Source organism: Elephantulus edwardii, unplaced genomic scaffold, assembly GCF_000299155.1.
Source record: "Elephantulus edwardii isolate Elephantulus edwardi_28Jun2011 unplaced genomic scaffold, EleEdw1.0 scaffold00088, whole genome shotgun sequence".
NCBI classification, from domain to species: domain Eukaryota; kingdom Metazoa; phylum Chordata; class Mammalia; order Macroscelidea; family Macroscelididae; genus Elephantulus; species Elephantulus edwardii.
In genome coordinates, this window is record NW_006399838.1 from 10,817,482 (window position 1) to 10,837,973 (window position 20,492).

General features: G+C 39.8%; 1 protein-coding gene across 1 annotated transcript in view; it reads right to left on the reverse strand.

Annotated features, from left to right (window-relative positions):
- The window catches only part of LOC102876878, a gene marked incomplete at its 5' end in the record, with an annotated part of 41,075 nt that overhangs the window by 12,948 nt on the left and 7,635 nt on the right, over nucleotides 1–20,492 (reverse strand). The window contains 3 exons of the mRNA XM_006890388.1: nucleotides 1,541–1,683; nucleotides 5,169–5,287; nucleotides 18,929–19,022. Of these exons, the coding sequence (XP_006890450.1) occupies nucleotides 1,541–1,683; nucleotides 5,169–5,287; nucleotides 18,929–19,022 (356 nt within the window). The remainder of the gene's footprint in view (nucleotides 1–1,540; nucleotides 1,684–5,168; nucleotides 5,288–18,928; nucleotides 19,023–20,492) is intronic.

Sequence of the window (20,492 nt, forward strand, 5' to 3'; positions counted from 1 at the left end):
CTGGGAGGCTGGGCTCTACTAGGAGAAATGTGGCATCAGGATTGGAGGAAGACTCATCAACAACCTGCCTTATGCAGATGACACATCCTTGCTTGCTGAAACTGAGGAGGACCTGAAGCACTTATTGCAGAAGGTCAAGGACTGAAACCTTCAACATGGATTGAAGCTCAACATCAAGAAAACAAAGTTTCTCACTACTGGGCCAATTGGCAGCATCATGATAGATGGTGAAAAGATTGAAATTGTTAACAGATTCCGTTTGCATGGCTCCACAATCAATACACTTGGTATCAGCAGCTAGGAAATCGAAAGATGAATTGCATTGGGAAAGCATGCAGTCAGGGATGTCTCTAAAATACTGAAGAGCAATGATGTCCGTCTGGAGAACAAGATGCTGGTGTACAAGAACCTGATCCAGACCATACTCACCACAATTATGGGCTATGCATCGGAGAACTGGACAATGACCAGGGGTAATAGAAAGAGAATTGATGCCTTTGAGCTGTGGTGCTGGAGAAGAGTGTTGAATATACCACAGATTGCTAGGAGAACAAACAGGTTGGTCCTAGAGAGGGTGAAACTAGTTTGCTCCTTGGAAGCAAGGATTATGAAGTTTCACCTGACATATTTTGGACATGTTGCAAGAAGCGACCAGTCCTTATAGAGGAACCTCATGCTTGGAAGGGTGGAGGGACAGCACAAGAGAGGAAGACCCTCTATGAGGTAGATTGATTCAGTGACTGGGGTAATGAGAGTAGCTGTGTCATAGACAATACGATTGGAACCGGATAGAGCAGGGTTTAGGGCTTTTGTGCATAGGGTCACTGTGAGTTGCAGGCGCATAAGAACAACATTGTTGTTGAGTAAAAATGCCGTGCATTTTCAGAGGCTGTGCATTTTATCGGAAGATACTGTTCATCTTTCTCCTGAAGAGCAGCTGGTAGAACTGGACTGTCCACCTTTGGGTTTGGCAGCTCAGCTCAATTCCCACTAACATGGTCATCCTGTGCCCACACTATGGCACTGCCCAGGGACGTTTTTGGAGGTCAAGGGCTCTGTAATGATTCTTGTCTTTGTTTCTTGTCACCAATGTGCTCACCTCCTTCTTTCATTAGAATGCTACCTGGGATCCAAGTCTCTTGTCCATGAATGATACTTGGTCTGTCATCATAGCTTTAGGCCCCTTCTACACAGTCTTAAAACCACTCTCTGACAACCATTCTATATCTCTACTATAAATGCATTTTCCAGTACATTTAAAGAAAATGATAAGTTGCTTTGCAAATATGAGTATATGAGTATAAAAAATAGTTCTCTGACAATTGATAATAAAACACCATAGCTTTTCTCTAAAATGTGATATTTTGATCTAGATATTCCTCTTTGCTTTGCCATCCGTGTCACATCACCAGGAAGCGTCCCTTTGCAGTGCTGGCTACAGGAAACACACGCACCTACCTGTGCAGACCAAGTTCACATGGATACAAAGAGCAAAGATTTGACTTCAAGTTAATAACTGAATGTACTTGGAAGCAGGTACCTTGGCAACCGTATGGCACTTAAATCCATCAGTGAATTATCCACAAGCCAGAGTGTTTGGACTCGAATTAGTCTTCGAAGAATCCTCTCAGAATTCTCAACTTGGTAAGGGTCCCCCAGATCCTGAAATGAAATGTTCAGATTCTGAAGGGGAAAAAATAAATAAGGGAGAGGAAAAAAAAAAACACACAACATATTCCTTGTCAAATTTTAATCATCAAAAACTGGATAAATTGTGTATACTGCACTGAAACAGATGAGGGACTGAATAATGTAAAAGCGATATATGATACGCTACTATGGTTATCACAAGAGTCCACAATTAAGGTTGCATAGTGGAATGTACTTGGGGCGATGGGAGGTGTACGGGGGGGATTGTGTACCAGGGAGGGGGTCTTTCTTTTACTTTTGAAAGAGAGGAGTGAACTGGGGGGTGAGGGGGAGAGGGCTGGGCGGGTAGAGAAGTGTAGCAATGAATGAATGGAAATCCAAATTCTCTGTAAATGTTCATTAAAATTATTAAAAAAAACCTTCTTCATCAGCAAAAAAAAAAAAAATTGCATTATCTAGGGTGGGGAGAAAAGTGCAACAATGAATGAGTGGAATTCCAAAATCTCTGTAGATGTTCACTGAAATTAATAATAATAATAATAATAAAAATTTTTTAAAAATGCATTATCTAGACCAGTAGTTTTCATGCATTCTTTCTGTTTTGGTTTGGTTTTGTCTGTGTTGTGTATACCAAACACCCACAACTATGGTTCAGCAAGAAGGGTGAAGTCTGATCAGAGTTCTTGAGTAGCATACAAGTTAAAGAGTGGTAAAGGAGACTGCCAAACAGATTCTTAAATGATCTGACAATAGAAAGCACCAGAAAGGAGGAGAAATATGTAATTGTTGTTACTGTATTGGGGTTTCTTTTTAGGATTTAAAATATTTTTACCATTAGCTGCCTGTGGAAATACTCAGACATTACATTTATGAGAATTTCAGAATAAGATGACATAATTCAAAAGATTAAAAATATTATGATTTCATTGTCAAGTGTCCAGGGATGCATGACTTAGAAATATTTCATAGCTAGTAGATGTTAGCTATTAAAATGACATTTAGCATCAGTCAACTTCAGTGCAAAGAAAATTAAAACTGGTCCCAACAGCAGCATTTTGCCAATGCAAACTCTTTCATAAAGGTCAGCTCAACTTTTTCATTCGTATATTTTTAGTTTCGACTACTGCCAACAGAAATTATGGAACAAAAGTATGATCTCATTAAAAATGTAAAGCAAACAATTTATTAATTTTCAGCAAATATAATTCATCTCAATTCTTTGAAACTAATTAAGGTTTTGATCTTTGGGGATATTATGTGCTACAAATTTCCCCAAATATACAAAAGGCCTTAATTTTAGTAAAATAATAAATGATACAATACTGTATTTATCATCTATAACTTAAATATTCTTTCTTTGTTGCTGCTTCTCATTGATATTTTCTATGATATTGCCTGCTACAAGTGTTGAGGACTCTCCTTCATAGGGTCGCTATGAGTCGCCTGTGACTCGACGGCACTTAAAAACAACAACAACAGCAACAACATTGCCTGTTAACTGGAAGGTGTTTGTTAACTAAATGAAGGTCTTGTCATTTGGTGACCCTCCAGATTCCCAGAGCTGAAAATCTTGAGCATTTCAATATTTTTTTACATGCGTAAATTCTATTTATGATCATCGTATTGTTTAACCATCACAGTTAATCTTCAGTTTTCTGTCTATGCATGGCTTGATTCTACAGATTTTAGGGACTTGAGTGACCTACAGTTTGCTGCTGTCAAGCTGACGACCCAGGATGTACTTCAGCACTGGTCGCTCAGTCAGGTGGGTTGTTTCCAGCACCAGGATAACATGGTTCATATACTTCACTGATAGTTTGATTTATTCCAAGATAGCTCCATTTAGAACAGACTGACAGACCTAGCTGACCAAAAAAAATTTTTGCTGAAACTGAGGAGGACCTGAAGCGCCTGCTACAGAGTGTCAAGGACTGCAGCATACAGTATGGATTGAGGCTCAATGTCAAGAAGACAAAGATTCTCACCACTGGACCAATTGGCAGCATCAGGATGGATGGTGAAGAGATTGAGATTGTACACAGCTTTAGTTTGCTTGGCTCCATAGTCAACAGTCTTGGCACCAGCAGCCAGGAAATTAAAAGGCACATTGCAATGGCAAAGTCTGCTGTTAGGGACCTCTCCAAAGTGCTGAAGAGCAATGGTGTCTCTTTGGAGACTAAGGTGTGTCTGATACAGGCCATGGTCTTCGCAATCACCTGTTATGCATCAGAGAGTTGGACAATGACCAAGGAGGATAGAAGGAGAATTGATGCCTTTGAGCTGTGGTGCTGGAGAAGAGTATTGAGAACACCATGGACTGCTAGGAAACCAGATTTGTCCTGGAAAGGGTTAAACCGGGTGGCTCCTTGGAAGCAAGGATTCTGAGGCTCCATCTAACATACTTTGGACATGTTGTGAGGAGAGACCGGTCCTTAGAGAGGGACATCATGCTTGGGAGGGTGGAGGGACAGCGCAGGAGAGGAAGGCCCTCTATGAGGTGGATTGATTCAGTGACTGGGATAATTGGGATGGGAGTGTCAGAGACAGTGCGATTGGCACAGGACAGAGCGGAGTTTAGGGCTGTTGTACATAGGGTCGCTATGAGTCGCAGGCGACTCGACGGCACATAACAACAACAACAATCATGCATGATTCAAGGCATTCTAGATGGCATCGTGAACTTATTTATCAATACGTATTGATATCAATACATATTGATATAATACGTACTGATATCAATAAGTATACTAATATTGTCAAACATTTGAAAGTTTATTAAAAAAACTATCCTTTATTAAAAGTAATTACTTCATTGTCAACTATTCTAAGGATTTTTTTTTCTCCTCCTAAAATAAAGTCTTCCTTGAAAGGGTGGAGGAACAGCACAGAAGAGGATGATCCTCAATGAGATGGATTGATTCAGTGACTGGGTTATTGGGGGTAAGTATGCCAGAGACGATGAGATTGGCCCAGGATAGAGCAGGGTATAGGGCTCTTGTACATCAGGTGGCTATGAGTCGCAGACAGCTCAACCGCACATAATAACAACAGAACAACGAAATAAAGTTGAGTATTTTCAAAGATAGAATAAAGGTTATAAAATAGGCAACACTCGGAAGATGAAGAAGTGAAGTGAATCAACATGGTAAAGAAGCTATCGTGAAGATGAGAGCAGAGAGAGACGCATACTGCACTAGCTTCAGAGAACGCTCTAAAAGAGATACTTAAATTTTTTCATATTGTTGTTTGCCATGAAGTCAGAACCAACTCATAGCTGACCCTCCAATAAGCTTTTCAGAGACTAAATGTCATGGTGGGAGGTTGCCCGTCTTTCTCCCGCAAAGCAGCTAATAAATTTGCTTAAGGTTGGCAGCACAACTTCTTAGCACTAGGTCACCAGAGTTCTCAGTGTTTTGACATAGATGCTGTTAATTGTCCTGGAAATGAAGGGTGACCATAAGAGGGTGTCATCATTTAACCAACAAAGAAACTAGCTTATACACATGACCAACTCTCACCGTGCAATCTTCCCAGTTTTCTTGTAGCCACGTTTTCCATTTGCTTTTTTTGAGAATTCTTTTCTTTGGAGGCACAGAAGGCACCCCATCTCTGAACAACAACTCTTCTTCAGAGGGTCCTAGGCAGAAATTCCAAGGTGAGGTCTTCAAAAGAGCACTGACACCTTCCCTTGCTCTACAAAGGTTCGTTTCAAATTTCCGCTCAATGTTAATATTGAGCAAAACATCACATCACCCAGACTATGTTCTAATAATATGAAGAGTAACAAAATGTGACTTCATAGAATTTGCCACCTCATTCAAGTGGACATAATGGAAAGAAGAAGTGTGGAGATAAGCAGACAGGAAAGGACCCAGGAGTTTATCACATTGTCCCCTTCTACTTAAAAATCATTTTTCCTGATGTTTTCCAAATACATTTTCTGCTTATGTTTTCCAAGTGAAACAAGGCCAACTGTCTGATTTGGAAACAGTTCATTCAGATTTTTTCAGGGGTGACATAATAAAATAATTAAGAGATAATTGCTACATATTTTCCCTCTCAGTTCCCTTGTGGCTCCTTCTGGTGCAGGAAGCCATGGAGCTCTCTCTGACCGCCTTGCTGCCTGGCTCCTCAGCAGAAGAGTTACACAAGACAGAAAACAGCTAACACAAAGCGACAACTTTCCTTAATAACTGCCCTGCTTATTGAGAAAAAAAGAAAAGGTTGCAAAAAAGTGAAAAATTAGAGTTGCCGATTATGTCACTATTGTTATTTTATATTTGTGTTAGTCATTGTCTAGGCTTCTACATTTAGCGAAATTTCCCCTTAATAGTTATTTTAAAATACGAATTAGTACTTGACTGATCAAAACTGGATAGTTAAAATACTTACTGTATGTCTTTTTACTATACTGAAATTCTGAACATGTATTTTGCATTTCAGAGAAAAGTTAATTTTCTAGAGGAATTGAAGAGAAAGATGAATGATGGAAAAACAGCCAATATATACTTAAAAAAAAAAAAAAAGAACAAAAGAACCCCAAACTAACCACTGTCCTGTCAATTTCCATGGTGTCTCCATGTGTGACAGAGTAGAGCTGTACTCTGTCATATTTTCAGTGACTGCTATTTCTCAGGTAGTTCACTGGATTTTCATTTCAAGGTACCTCTGGGGAGACTTAAACTATCAACTTTTCAATTCACATCTAAGAGCATTAACAATTTGTTGTAGTCAACATAGAAAGACAACCTTTACTTTCCATAAGTGATTTCTTGCCCAACACTTATGAAAAACCACCAGTATAAGAAGGTGATTTTCATATCATTTCCTCTTGCAGGATGTCTATTGGCATTTCTGGCTTTCCCTCTTTTGTCTCCCAACACAATTAGTCAGACACTCAATGCTATGTGCCTTCTCTTTAAGAATCAATCCCTTCCTTTTCAATTTCCAAATCCTCTTATCTTCCTGTCTGAATTATAAAACCACTCTGTTATTTCCTTACCTACTGTACTCTCAGTGTTTTTCTCCTCCTTTTTTTCCCTCCCTCTCCCTCCGTTCCTACCTCCTGTCTCTTTGCTATTGAGTCAGCTGTTGTTGTTGTTGTTGAGTACAACCCAAGTGACCCTAAAAACAATAGATAACAAATTCTGTCTTATCGAGTGCCATCCTGACACATTAGAGCCCACTGCAGCAGTCACTCTCAATCTGTTTGGTGAGGGTCTTCCTCTCTTTCATTGACCCTTCCCCTTTCCAAGTATGATGTCCTTCTTCAAGTAAGAGGAACATGCCCTAGGTATGTGAAATGGAGCTTATCATCCTGGCCTCCAAGGAGCATTCTGGCTGCCCTTGCTTTAATATGCCCTTGCATATTTTTTTTTGTTCTTTTGGCATTCCATGGGATACTCAGTTCTCTTCTCCAACACCATAGCTCAGAGGCATCGGTTCTTCTACTGACATCCTTATTCATTGCTCAGCTCACATATGCATGCCAATTATTTGAAAAGACCATATCTTGAATTACTGAGAGCTGGTTCATGCCTGTCCCTTCATTGGATTTCTGAGCTAAAAATAGAATGGGAGGAGATTGCCCAAGACATGGTGCTGATGGGTTAGATGGGACCTTTGTGTCAACAGCTCAAATCTCTGTGGACTACACCTTCAGAGTACCACCCATTCAATATAAATGACACAAGTTGCCAATCAGTGTTCCTAAAACATACAGTCAATATTATGATAGATGGAGAAAAGATTGAAACTGTCAATGATTTCATCTTGCTTGGATCAACCATCAACATCTTTGATACTAGCAGTCAGTGATGTGAGTTTTCCCTCAGAATTTAGGAGGCTAGAGGAGGGATTATCTCCTTTCAGTATCTGTGGGGCCAGAGTTCCTTAGAGATCTCCCTGCATGATTTTCTCAATCCTTTCCTGGGTCTAGAAGATCTCTGGGTGTTAGTTTTTTCTTTACAGTAATTAGTCCCTCAGGTCTCTCAAAGGAGATTGACTAACAATGTCGCCTAATTCTATCAATTGTATCCTATCTCATTACATAACTACTTCCGGTCCTGCCCCATTAATATGACAGAAGTAAAAGTTTACAACACCTACGAGAATTACATCCAATTGTAAAATGAAAGATAATGGAATAATGCTGATAAACATGGTCCAAATGCACGGATATACATTTTGGGGATGGTGGTGGGGAACATAATTCAGTACATAACTGTCACTGTCAAGGAATTATTTGATCATTTGTACATATTATATATGTTCTCATTAAGAAATTATCTTGTTAATCATTTAGGATGAACGAAGCTTAAAAATCAGAAGAGTGGAAAAACTTACTTAAGTAATTATCTAATTGACTGGGGACACCTTCAGGCCTCATGTCTTTAAAAAACTTCCAAGAAAAATAGAGTTGGTAGCTTTCAAACCTCAGAGTTATTAAACTATGCCCTGCATTGTTTGTTTGAGCTCTATCGATTCTCTGCCCTTTTAATTATTTCTTTTTAAAGCAGTTTGAAAGATTTCTTTGAAGTTGGAGGCCAAAGGTCATGCCCACTGTGAGGAGTTGTAGTAAATTGGATTTTGATTATTTTTTTAAACCAACTCAGGCTATGTCGGTAATTGAAGAGAACTCTTAGCACCTGAGAACTGTGGACTCGACTATCTGACAGACTGGATGTGTTGTTGCCTTTCGCCTTCTACCTCTGAGCTTGTTCCTTGTACCCTCTCTGGATTTGTAACTCGTAACAGCAATCAGTGAATGAACTTGCTGCTGGATTTTCAAACAAAGAATCTATTCTTGTGAAAAGGAAATTCTGCCAGCTGGCTGCTCTTTTGCCTCATTTAACTGGGAGAAGTTGAGTTGAACTAGAGCTGACAATCAAAGCTTTGGGAAACTGCTGTTTATCAACACAAGATAACCTTGCCTCTCTCAGGGCTCCTTCTAGATAAGATATACAGCTGTGGTGCAATGGAGAGTATCTGAAGTGGCTGTGACGGGTGTCTCAGAAACTCTAGGAGGAGAGTAGTCCTTATCAGAAAGCTTTTGAGAAATGTTCTCTCTACCTCACAGAGGAAACATTAAGAAAATGAAGGGCAATGAGCAGGAGACAGTTTTTTACCTCATGGTTTAAGGTGTTGCAATTGTCCAATCTTGCATGTTTTGTTCCTTTTTGACTAGCTACTTGAGATGGACTGAGTGCTTGTTGTTGCTGACCTGTTGTTATTGTTGTTGTTGTTATGTGTCATCGAGTCGCTTGTGACTCATAGCGACAAGAGCCCTGAATACTGTTCAATCCTGTGCCAACCTTGCCGTAGTCCAAATGATAGTCTAAGTGTGCTCTACTGTACACAGGGTTTTCAAAGGCCTGTAATTTCGGAAGTGGATGGCCAAGCCTTCTTCCTAGTCTGTCTCAATTTTTAAATATATACAATAGTATCTGACAGACAAGCATTCTACAGAAAAGAGCAGATGAAAGACATTTACCAGTTAGAAAAATATTGAATGTTTCACGAATTTGCATTGCAGATCTACAGAGGGCAAATAGGCCTTTATTCCTGCAGAACCATGATGCCCTTGAGTGGGCTCTGTGGCTGAGGAGTTTAACTTTCAGTATGACTTTTTCTGACTCTTATTTGATTTTGCTGATCTAAATGGATGGAAATTCGCAAATGGGTGTGTTATCCTATCCACCAGGGGGTGGGCTACCTGCCACTTTGCAGGAGGACTTGCCAGTCTCAACAATCTACACGGGATTGTCTTGTTTCACCACTGAATTGATCAAGCCAGTAGCAAGATGCAAACAAATCTTTTGGTGCCATTGAACAAGAAGCAGAAGAATGTAGGACACCCTTCTTTTTTTTTTTTTTTTTTAGCCAAATTAACAAAGTGTATTTCGAGTTCGAACCCGGGCTCCACGTGCTAACACAGCAGCATCCAGCCGAGAGCCAGGACACCCTTCTCGCTCCTGCTACACCTACAGCAGCAACACCTATGGCTGAACTGGAGACTTGATATGAGATGGGACCTTGGGGACTGGAGCTAATATTGGCTGGACTGAGAACATTGTTGGACAACTAGGGGTGTGAAGCCAATATTGGCAGGACTGAGATCTTGGGAACACTGACCTAAAGCCATGAGGTGTGAGGCTGAGGTGCCTGTGTGCACATTTTGGGAGCTATCTTGACTGTATTCTGTTATTAATCTGGATTTCTGTTGTTTGTTGTTGTTTGTTTGTTTGTTTTTACTTCACTAACATGGGCCTGTGAGGTCTGTGATCACATCAGATTTCGGACCTAGCAAAACAGTAAGATTGGTGGTGAGATGAGTAGAAAGAAGTCTGGGAGCCTGGAGGACATGTCTGACCTCAAGGGAATTGGTTTTCTGTTACTGATGTTGTTGGCAGGGACTGTTGCCCTTTGTGAAGTTGATAAAGGTCAGACATGGCCATCCCCATGTGGCCCAAAATCTTTTTACAGTGGTCATCATGAGGGGTTGGTTTTACTGGGAAACTATGCTAGCACGTGACATGGATACTTAAATCAGGAAAGGTAGGTGAACCTTAAGTCCCTTTACACAGGCCCATTTTCAAGGTATACCCACATTTTATTCTCTCCCCATTCTCTTCAATTTCTGCATTTTTTTCTAACTCTGAACCCTCTACTTGAGCTCAGAAGATAATTTCTTCTTGTCTCTGTGTGATCATGACAGTCACAATCACAATGTTGTTCTGAGCGTTAGCATTTAAATCATTTTTTTTTTTATGAAACGCATTGTTTATTTTCCATCAACCTTATTTCCACATTTTAAGACAGTTTAAGACCATTCCGTGGTGGTACCCACCCACTCAGTGGCCTGAGCAGTGGGGCTGCAGACCAGTCTTCAGTTGCAGGCTGGGCACTCCAGTCTTCAGTAGGGAACTGCTGAATCGGCACAGAGGGCACCTGGACGCCTTCGGACCAGTCTGTCACTTCAGGCTGAGTAGCAGTGAATTCAGGAGCAGGGGCGGTCCATTCTCCCTGAAACTCCTCCTTGGTCACAGCCTTTTCAGCAGCAGCCTGTTCTTCCTTTTCAATCTCTTCCGGATCTCTGTAGAAGTACAGATCGGGCATGACCTCCCACGGGTGCTCCCGGGAGATTGTGCCACGCATGCACAGGACTTCCCGGGCCAGCATCCACCACATCAGACCCACAGAGTGAGCTCCCTTGTTGTTGCACGGAATAGCAATGTCTACATAACGCAGAGGAGAATCTGTGTTACACAGAGCAATGGTGGGCAAGTTAACGTAAGATGCTTCTGTCAGAGGTTGGTGGTCAGCCCTGGGATCAGTAACCACCAGAAGATGAGGCTCCGGGAAGGTTGCCTGGATCTGGTTAGTGAAGGTTCCAGGAGTGAAGCGCCCGGCAATAGGAGTGGCTCCAGTAGCAGCAGCAAACTTCAGAACAGCTCTCTGGCCTGTATTTCTGGAGGGAATGACACTGACATCAGCTGGATTTTCAATGGCAACAATGGCGCGAGCAGCCAAGAGCAGCTTCTCCCAGGTCCTCTTCAGGTTTATGATGTAGATGCCATCACTTTTCCTTTTGTAGATGTATTGTTCCATTTGGAAGTCAAGGTTGGTGCCGCCCAAATGGGTTCCTGCTGCAAGGAATTTGAGGACATCCTCCTCCTTCATCTGCAGGACATCAAGGGCTCCGGACATTGTGGAAGTTTCCCTTTTAAGTTACGACGGGAACCAGAACAACGCCGTATGGACCCTTGTGCGGGTAGCGAGGAAAAGCTAAATCATTTTTTTTTAATAAAACTTTCCATTCAAATTTATTTCTTCTCTCCTCCCAAACTTCTAAAACAAGTATTTCCTAAATATAGCCCTTAGGTCATCTACAGCAGAATTTCTTGTGACAAATTTTACAAATACAGAAAATTAATTAAAAACATGATAGAAAGAATAGAAAAACACTAGCTGTTCTACCAAATTTAAACAACTAATGACAATATCAACTGAGACTATTTAGAGTCTTTACATTTCCTACTTGTAGAGGTTAAGATGACCAAGGCAGCAGCTGCCTAGACTTAAAGACTATAAATAATATATTCAGGGCAAAAGGATCTCTGTTTATGAAAGTGTGTTTGTGTTAATTCTCCCCCTGAAACTACCTTCTAATATGAATGTGGTCTTGTAAACAAGAGGGAGCTCTGGTGGCCTAGTGGTAGGAAGGTGCACTGCAATCCTGAAGGCATGTGGTTCAAATCCACCAGCTTCTCTGTGTGAGAAGGATGGACAATCTCCTCACATGTGAAAACCTGCTGGTGGGTCAGCTATGGATCGGTTAAAACTTGAACGTGAACAACAATGACTGTAAAAAAGAAAGGTCAACAAGTAGAACAAGAAACAGTAAACATTTTATCCTGTAACTGTCATCAACGTGCTTTTCTACTTATAAAACTTCTCAAATAAAAGCTATGAGGACTACAAGTTGAGAGGACACTCAACCACAAGTTTCTCTCCCCTTAGCTCTTAATTAACTAAAGTCTTGACTACTTCAGTCTGTCACCCAGCATTTTCCTGGGTCAGAGATAGACGGTGATACAAGAGGAATAGTAATATGAACCACACAGAATGAAAAGTGAACATGTCTGGGCTTCCTCATCTCAGTAGGAGACTGTGCCAGCGAGCATCACGCAAGTAGGTAATTATCCACAAGAGAATTTTTGAAGATGGGGCAAGATCTGACTAAAGAACAGAGAATAGAATATATATATGTAAAGACCCTTCAACAGTTCTAAAAGGCTACCACTTTCATTGTAGAACTCAAAGTGCTTCAAACACTGCTAGTTTTCATTCAAGATACTTGCTCCTGGTTTCCAGATTCAAAGGCTGTAGATTTTGAGCTTTGGGAACCTGCAAGTAGAAAGTTGAAAAAAGACTGTGAAAGGGAAAAGAGTACCCCTATTAGTGTAATAACTGCTTAGACTCTAGTCAAAACTGCCTTCTGGCCTTTGCATCTTTTAGAGATCAGCAAAGATACCTTTTCAGGCTTCTCTTCTAGAGCGCTCCTGATTCCACAGAAAAAAGCAGAGATTTTCCTCCACAGTCACGTCCATTGCAATTCTACAAATTAGTGTCATCTGATAAGATCGAAAGGGTTAATATGCCTTTTAAAAAAAAAAGTCTGAAATGAATTGTGTAGTTTGTGACATTCCTGGATGAGAGGACCTGCCTTATTCATAACAACTCCAGGATTCAACGTCAATGCTGGAGACCACTGAGGCCACGGGGTTCCCAAGGATTGAGCCTGATTAGCAACAACAAGAAAGGCCAGCCCTTTAGAAAGTAGAGCATCCAGACCATCTGAAAGCAGGTCATGCTGTTGACCTCCATGAGGGCCAGCCAAAAACGCCAGACTCCTACACTAGCAATAACAAGAAAGCTCGCAGAGTGCTGCCGATGAGGTCAAGAGTCCGGTATTGCCCCTGGTGACGGGAATCGCCATTCTCAATGCTACCAGCTGAACTCTGAGTTTCTGTTGGCACAAGAGGCAATGCAATCAAGTTCTTGCTTAATTCACAAGTAGTTTTCTTAGCTCTACATCTTATTTTAAGGCATCTCCCCCTTCTAAAAGTGTAAACACAAAGGATAACTTTAAAACTAAAACTCTCATTTGCAGTTTTTTGCAGAATTCAAGACAGCTCTATCTTACAGCCTCTTATTTATATGCCTGAGTGTTCAACAACAGATTCTACAAGCAAAGCAATGGACATTCTTGGGACTGTGCTAGAAACATCTGTACAACTCTACCATTTGCCACAGTATCAAGATTGGCTAAAGATTTAATTGCTGAAGATAAAGTTGTTAAAGATTTAACTATTTTCTGCTGTGTGTTAGTTTCATTTTATTAATGCTATTAGATTAGCTACTTAAGATATTTCTGTTATCGGATTAAGCAAAGGCTCTGATTATTCACCTTGGTTTTGTTGTGTACCATGGAGTCAGAACCAACCCATAGCTGGTCCTCTGGTAGGTTTTCAGAGGATGTTAAGCCCACAGGAGGAGAACAAAGGAAAAAATGAAACATAAATCTCCAGAAATTTAAAAAACCAGGAATGTTGGTAAAACTCCTAAAGATTATACAGGTAATTGAGTGAAACCTGTATGTTGTCTAAACCCAATGTGCAAAATTGCTCCATTGATAAGGGGCAAGAAAAATGTGAATTTTTGTTGGAACTGACTAAACAGTTGTAGAAGGCATGAGGGTCTGTGATAACTGATTAAATAGTTGTACAAAGCATGAGAAAGTGTGTGTAAATCTGTGACTGAGTAGAATAATAATAAGACTGTTGTTGTTATGTGCCGTCTAGTCGCTTGCGACTCATGGTGACCCTATGTATAACAGCTCTAAACTCTTCTCTGTCCTGTGCCAATCGCACTGTCTCTGACGTACCCATCCTGATTACCCCAGTCACTGAATCAATCCACCTCATAGAGGGCCTTCCCCTCCTCCGCTGTCCCTCCACCCTCCCCAAGCATGATGTCCTTCTCCAAGGACCGGTCTCTCCTTACAACATGTCCAAAGTATGCTAGCGTCAGAATCCTTGCCGCCAAGGAGCCACCCAGTTTAACCCTTTCCAGAATAGTGCTCTCTTAAAAATAAAAGAAAGTGATTTGGTCTTAAAGTAGTAGATCTATTATTTTTTTAAAAAATTAAATGACTAGAAAGTAAGTGTCTAGAAACTAAGCAGAAGTAAATAAAGTGTAAGATAAAAGGAATAACAAGTAAAAGGATTTTAAGTAATGATAGATTGTTTTGAATAGTCTTTAAAAGGAGAAAATCTAAGCAAAAGCAATTTACCCTTGAAAGTTTTATCTTGTTTTAAAATAGTCTAAGAAAACAGAACCTTGTTCCTATTATCACTGCTAAGATCTTGTCTTTTTAATATACTTGTCTATTTTATATATTTCAGACTACAATACTTCCAGTAGAAAATGATGTTAAGTCATTATAAATAGAAATAGTCTTGCATGAGCTCCCAGATCTTCCGTGGACCTTTGAATCAGCCTCTGTCCAAAGGAGTCTAAACGCTCTTCACAAAGTACAAACCCTTCCAGCAGAAAGTAAACAGAGCAGTCATCATCCTCGACTGCTCTTACAGCACTTAGGGCTTCCATCCCCAAAAAAGTTATGAGTCCCAAAGCAGGAAGAAATGTTCCAACAGCAAAATATCAATTACTCAAGTAAATTTTTAACACTCTTAAACAATTGCATTTGAACACGACTGTGGCAAAGAAAACCTTCAAAGCCTTCTAGTAAGTAATGACCCCTTAGTTATAAGGCCTCTACTCAGCCTACTTGATGCTTAAATTACTTTAGCAAATATGCACACTACCTGTACGCTAACCTATTATCTAAGGCAAGTAATGTCTTTTACGCCCTAAAGAATTTGTATATATATTTTTAAAAACAATAAAAAAAGGGAGATGGAGGAGTTACGCCAGAACTGCATAGATTAAAGAAATAAAAAGAATACAATCAGGACAAAAGGATACTCTCTTTTATGGATATGTGTTTCGTGTACATGCAAAGCCTGGATTCTCTTGCTGAGGTGGCCTTCTGATTTGTTGTGGACTTGTAAAAAGAAGGGTTAGAGAATATGGTAAGAAACAGTAGACAACATTTCGTCTTGTGCCTCTAGTCAACATGCTTTTCCACTTGGAAAGCTTTTCAAGAAACAACTGTGAAGACGACAGGACGAGAGGAGATTCAGCCAAGAGTTCCTCTCCCCTGACCTCTTGACTAACTAAAGTCTTGAGAAATTCATCCCATCACCTGGCACTTTTCTTCTGGTCAGAGAAGTGCAACACCTTCAGATGTATTTTAAAGGCATTACAGAATTGTTGTGATTGCTTGTTGAGTTAATATTGACTCAACGCAACCCTTTGATACACAGTAGAACCACCCAAAAGGATAGTCTAGACAACAGTCTTTAAGGGAGTAGGTCTTTCTCCCAGTTTGTTGCTGCATGAGTTTGAGCTACCATCCATTCAGTTAGTGCTTAATTATCAAGCCACTAGGCCTCTAACATATAACGAAATCAACTTAATATCATCTACTGAAGTTATGATGCTATTTCTGGTTATATAAGATTTATGTGCCAAAGCCCTACTCCCAAAGAATCTGATGCAGTAGTGGACATTGTTATGACAGGCCACTGAGTCAGAGTTGAGTCTCCAGGGGGGTTTCAGGGCCTGTAAATCACATGGAAGGCTATTTCCCATCTTTCTCTCACACAGTAGCTGGTGGATTCAAACTGTCTGTCTTTGGGGTAGAAGTGCAACTCCTTAATACAAGGTCAGCACAGCAGATATAGTGATATATCTAGATACAGATTAGATATAGAGATAGATAGATATAGATAGATAGTGGACATTGTTGTTGTAGACATATGTTGACATAGCTGACCCTAGGGGGGGGTGGTTTCAGAGGGAGCAAATCACATGGGAGGAGACTGCCCATCCTTCTTCTGTGGAGCAACTAGTGGATTTGAACCAAGTGCCTTTGGGATTGCAGTGTAGGTTCTTCCCATTAGGCCACCAGAGCTCTCTTAGTGGGCATTAATAGTAGCCATATGATGGAAACCTGTGTAACCTTTAAAAAAATTTGAGCAACGTTGAGTGACATGTATGAAATTCTTGCAAAATAGTGAATAAACAGAGCACAGAATCACAGTGGTTATTTCTGGATAGGTGGACAGTAATTTCTTTAATATTTCTGTTTTTCCAATACTTAATACCCAATACGGGTTGGTTTTTTTTTTAATATAATCAGATAGAAAAAAAATATACCCTTTCCTCATTTATTAATATAGTTATGTTCCAAAGACCAGGTCATTAGGTGGCAAATGGCATTTTGTGAAAGTGGTGAATGGCCATGTCAGGTCACCAAAAAAAGGATGTTTACATTATGGTATCATTGCCAAATTGCATTATTATATAGCTGCCACACTCCTGAGAATCATGGCCCAACCAAGTTGATCCATCACAGACAGCATTACCTTTCCATATCACTTCAGCATTCATTACTACCAGAAAGTACATCATGAATGTGAAAAAGTTGCATACTTTGTTTTTGTTATCGTTGCCTGCAACTAATAGTGACCCTACGTACAACAGCCCTAAATCCTGCTCTATACTGAGCCAATCTTATTGTCTCTGACACACCTACCCCCATTACCCCAGTCTCTGAATCAATCCATCTCATCGAGGGTCTTCCCCTCCTGCACTGTCCATCCACCCTCCCAAGCATGACGTCCCTCTCCAAGGACTGGTCCTTCCTTGCAACATGCCCAAAGCATGTCAGATGAAGCTTCAGAATCCTTGCTTCCAAGGAGCAGCCTGGCTTCACCCTCTCTAGGACAAACTTTTTTGTTCTCCTAGCAGTCCATACATTCAACACTCTTCTTCAGCACCGCAGCTCAAAGGCATCAACTCTCCTATCCTCCCTAGTCATTATCCAGCTTTTTGAAGCATAGCAAGTAATTTCAAAGACTATATACCCTGTATCAGGCACACCTTAGTCTCCAGACTGACATACTAGGCCTTTTAAAAATACAATTACAAATGCAAAATGTCAGATAGATATTTGAGAGATAGCTGTGTGTCTTTAGAGCTGATTTCACTCTATTAATGCTTGCTCTGGTGGTCTAGGGGCAAGAGGCTGAGCTGCAATCCTGAAGGCATGTGGTTTGAGGACACCAGCTATTCTATGGAAGAAGGATGGACAATCTCCTCCTGTGTGATTATCTGCCTTTGAAATCCCACCGTAGGGTCAGGTATGGGTTGGTTCTGATTCTACAGTATTGCCACACCCGCCTTGCTGTCCTCTCTGGCCACGATGCCCGTGTGACAAAATAGGACGTCCGTGCCTGTACGGGGTCTCTGACCTCAAGGATAGCATAAGAGGGAATCTTGCAAGCCCTGTGCTTGTGAGTGGGCTGATGCCTGGATATTTGTTACAGATGGGTCTTCGTAATCCCGGGAAACCTCTGGAAATTAAGTTGCTTCTAGGAATTGCTTTTCTATTTTTAAGCTATGTGCTGTTTCTGATAAGAATGGGAGTTTCTGGGGAAAAATCAGGGGAACTTCACCAGAACTGGGATAAAGATTTAACTAAAGTCCTTAATCAGGAACCACTTGATGTTCCTGGAAATGATAACAAACAAGATGAAAATATAATAGAAATTGAGATTGTTCTTAAAAGTATAATTTTGAATATGATCTTTGAGTATGTATCTAATTCCTCTTTTGTGATACTTGCAACTCATAGTCAGCAATGTAATTGTATATTAGGAGAAAGTTTAGACTAGTTTCAACAGCAGAAAGTCATAGTTAATGAGAATAAAACAGAGAGGTTTAAGAAAAGACTCAAAAGACAAACTTCTCTAAAAGTAAAGGTCTCTTCAAGAAATAGGAAATATTACCAGATAAATAACAGGTGGTGGGAAGAAAGTACTTATAAAGGACCATATGTCCTGCCAACTCCAACACCAGTACCTCTTCCTTATACAGACGTTTTGTATTCCAAGGAAAAAGAATTGAATATTACAAGTTAACTTGGTAAAAACAAGTTAAAGGAAGTCGTACACCTTAGTGCACATTGCCAAACAAAAACAAATTAAAATCTTATGAAACAAGTTGCAAAAGCTATTGATAAACATAGGAATGGCCCAGAGTGTAGGAAAATAGATGTTAAGATTCGTTAGGTACAGTACAAACATGAGTACAAAGGTAAAAACAAAAGTGGCTAAGATACAGTGACACAAAGTAGGAGAGGAAAGGAAGTGAAATGTAAACCATTAACCATTGTCTAGCAGATGACCAACATAAGGTCACTGTGCTTCCTGTTCAAAGAATGTTTAATAGCTGATGCTATTATTTATTAATAGAAAATACTTTCTTTTTGTTTTTTCTAGTTAAAATCTTATGTGAGCTTTGTAATCATAAAATGTTGGCTATAAGTCAAGTTTAACAAGTTTAAATGTATAAAAAGCAAGCTTTTAGCATAATAAACTAGAGCTCTCTACATCATCCTGGTGTGCAGACTCTCATTTTCGCCGACTTCGTCCCTCACCTGCTCTTCACCAAGAAACCCCTCGAGTTTCTTGTCACGACCGTGATCGGGTGGTCGGTGACACAGTATCAGCAACATTCACAGAATGTCTTTGGACACACAAAACAACAAATTAGAACATGAACAAAAAGAACACATGCACTTTACCTTCTCTCACTCTCGGGCAGCGCAGTTGGCTTCCTTGGATGTCATGTTGGTCTACCTCATGCCAAGTGAGGTACTTACAAGAGTCTGATGGAAGCTTTAAAAGAAGACAGAAAGTAGTAACATCTGGCAAATACAATTCCTTGACTTTATTGTGCAAAAGCTGTGCAAACCAAAGTGAGACGTTCAACTAAACTTCTCTTGTCATGTCTGGTGAGGTGTTTATAGAAATCATCTTATTCATGTTTGTAGACACTGAGTCAGCTCTGACCCAAGGGATTGATCCCAGGCTTAATGCTCCCCAGTCTAGTGCATATCTTTGATTGGTTGCAGATTGAAATACTGTGATCCATTAAGTTTTCATTGTCTTACATTTGGAAAAATGCACTAGATTTTTTTTCTAAGTTTTAGTTTGGAAGTTCTGCTAAAACTTGCTCAAAATAATAATATTGGTGCTTAACGTTATAGCAGCATGCAAACTTTCATGGCAAATGAATGATGACTTCATGTAAGTGCACTTGATAAGAACCAAACTTGGGCTTTTTGCATAGAAAATATAATTCTATCATTTTACCACAACTATCCTTATATAAGTCATTTCAATTTCATATAATTTATGTACACTTATTCAAGTTTGCCTTTCCAACTTGTAAAACTATTTATTTTTATGTTAAATAATATAGGAATATTACAGTCATATAATATAAATATTCATGAATCTAATTTCTACACCTCTAGTAAATAGACTTTAATATTTGTTAAATTCCCTTACAGGACTTTTCTAATTGTTAAGAGCTACTGATTACATAGGCTGAAAATAATTCCTCTACCTTGCTTCAGTTTGTGCAAGTTCTTTTTAACCAGAACCAAAACCAAGACGCTTTGCCAACCAGTAGAAGTGACTCATTAGTGGACCTTTTCCTTGGGTTTCTGATACTGTAAATTGCGTAAGAAGGAGTCCCTCCTCTTTTTACTGTGGACTTTAAGTCACACAAATCCCTCCATTATGTGAGCACTATTTTAAGGGTGTTAAAACAACTCTTCTTTTCTTCCTAAGTTGTTCAGTTATTACTCATAGATCATGGTCAACATATCCATGCATATGTTATATATCTGAATGGTTCTCCTCAGGAAAGCTTCAGTGAATTGATACTGTTCTTAAAATAGGTAGTTAGCAATGAAATATGTGTCACAAAAGGACAAGTCCTACATAGCATAAAGCATGACTTACATGGGTTGTTGGGAGTGGAATAGGAAGAGAGTTGATAGATTATGAACGCTGTATTGGAACAGAGAAGGGAAAAAAACTGTTTGAAAGGAATATATGACGAGGCGTTATTTGCATGACGAAAGTCCAGAATAAGAGCTACTTTACAAAATGGACTGAGGGCGGGGAGAGGAAGGGGAGAAATTGTGCAACAATGAATGAATATTTAACAAAAAAGAAAGAGAGAAATGAACTAAGGAAGAGGAAGAGAGGAAAGGAAGCAATGAATGAATTAAAATCTAACTTTTATGTAATGTTCATTAAAATCAAAATTAAATTTTTTTAAAAAACACTAAAAAA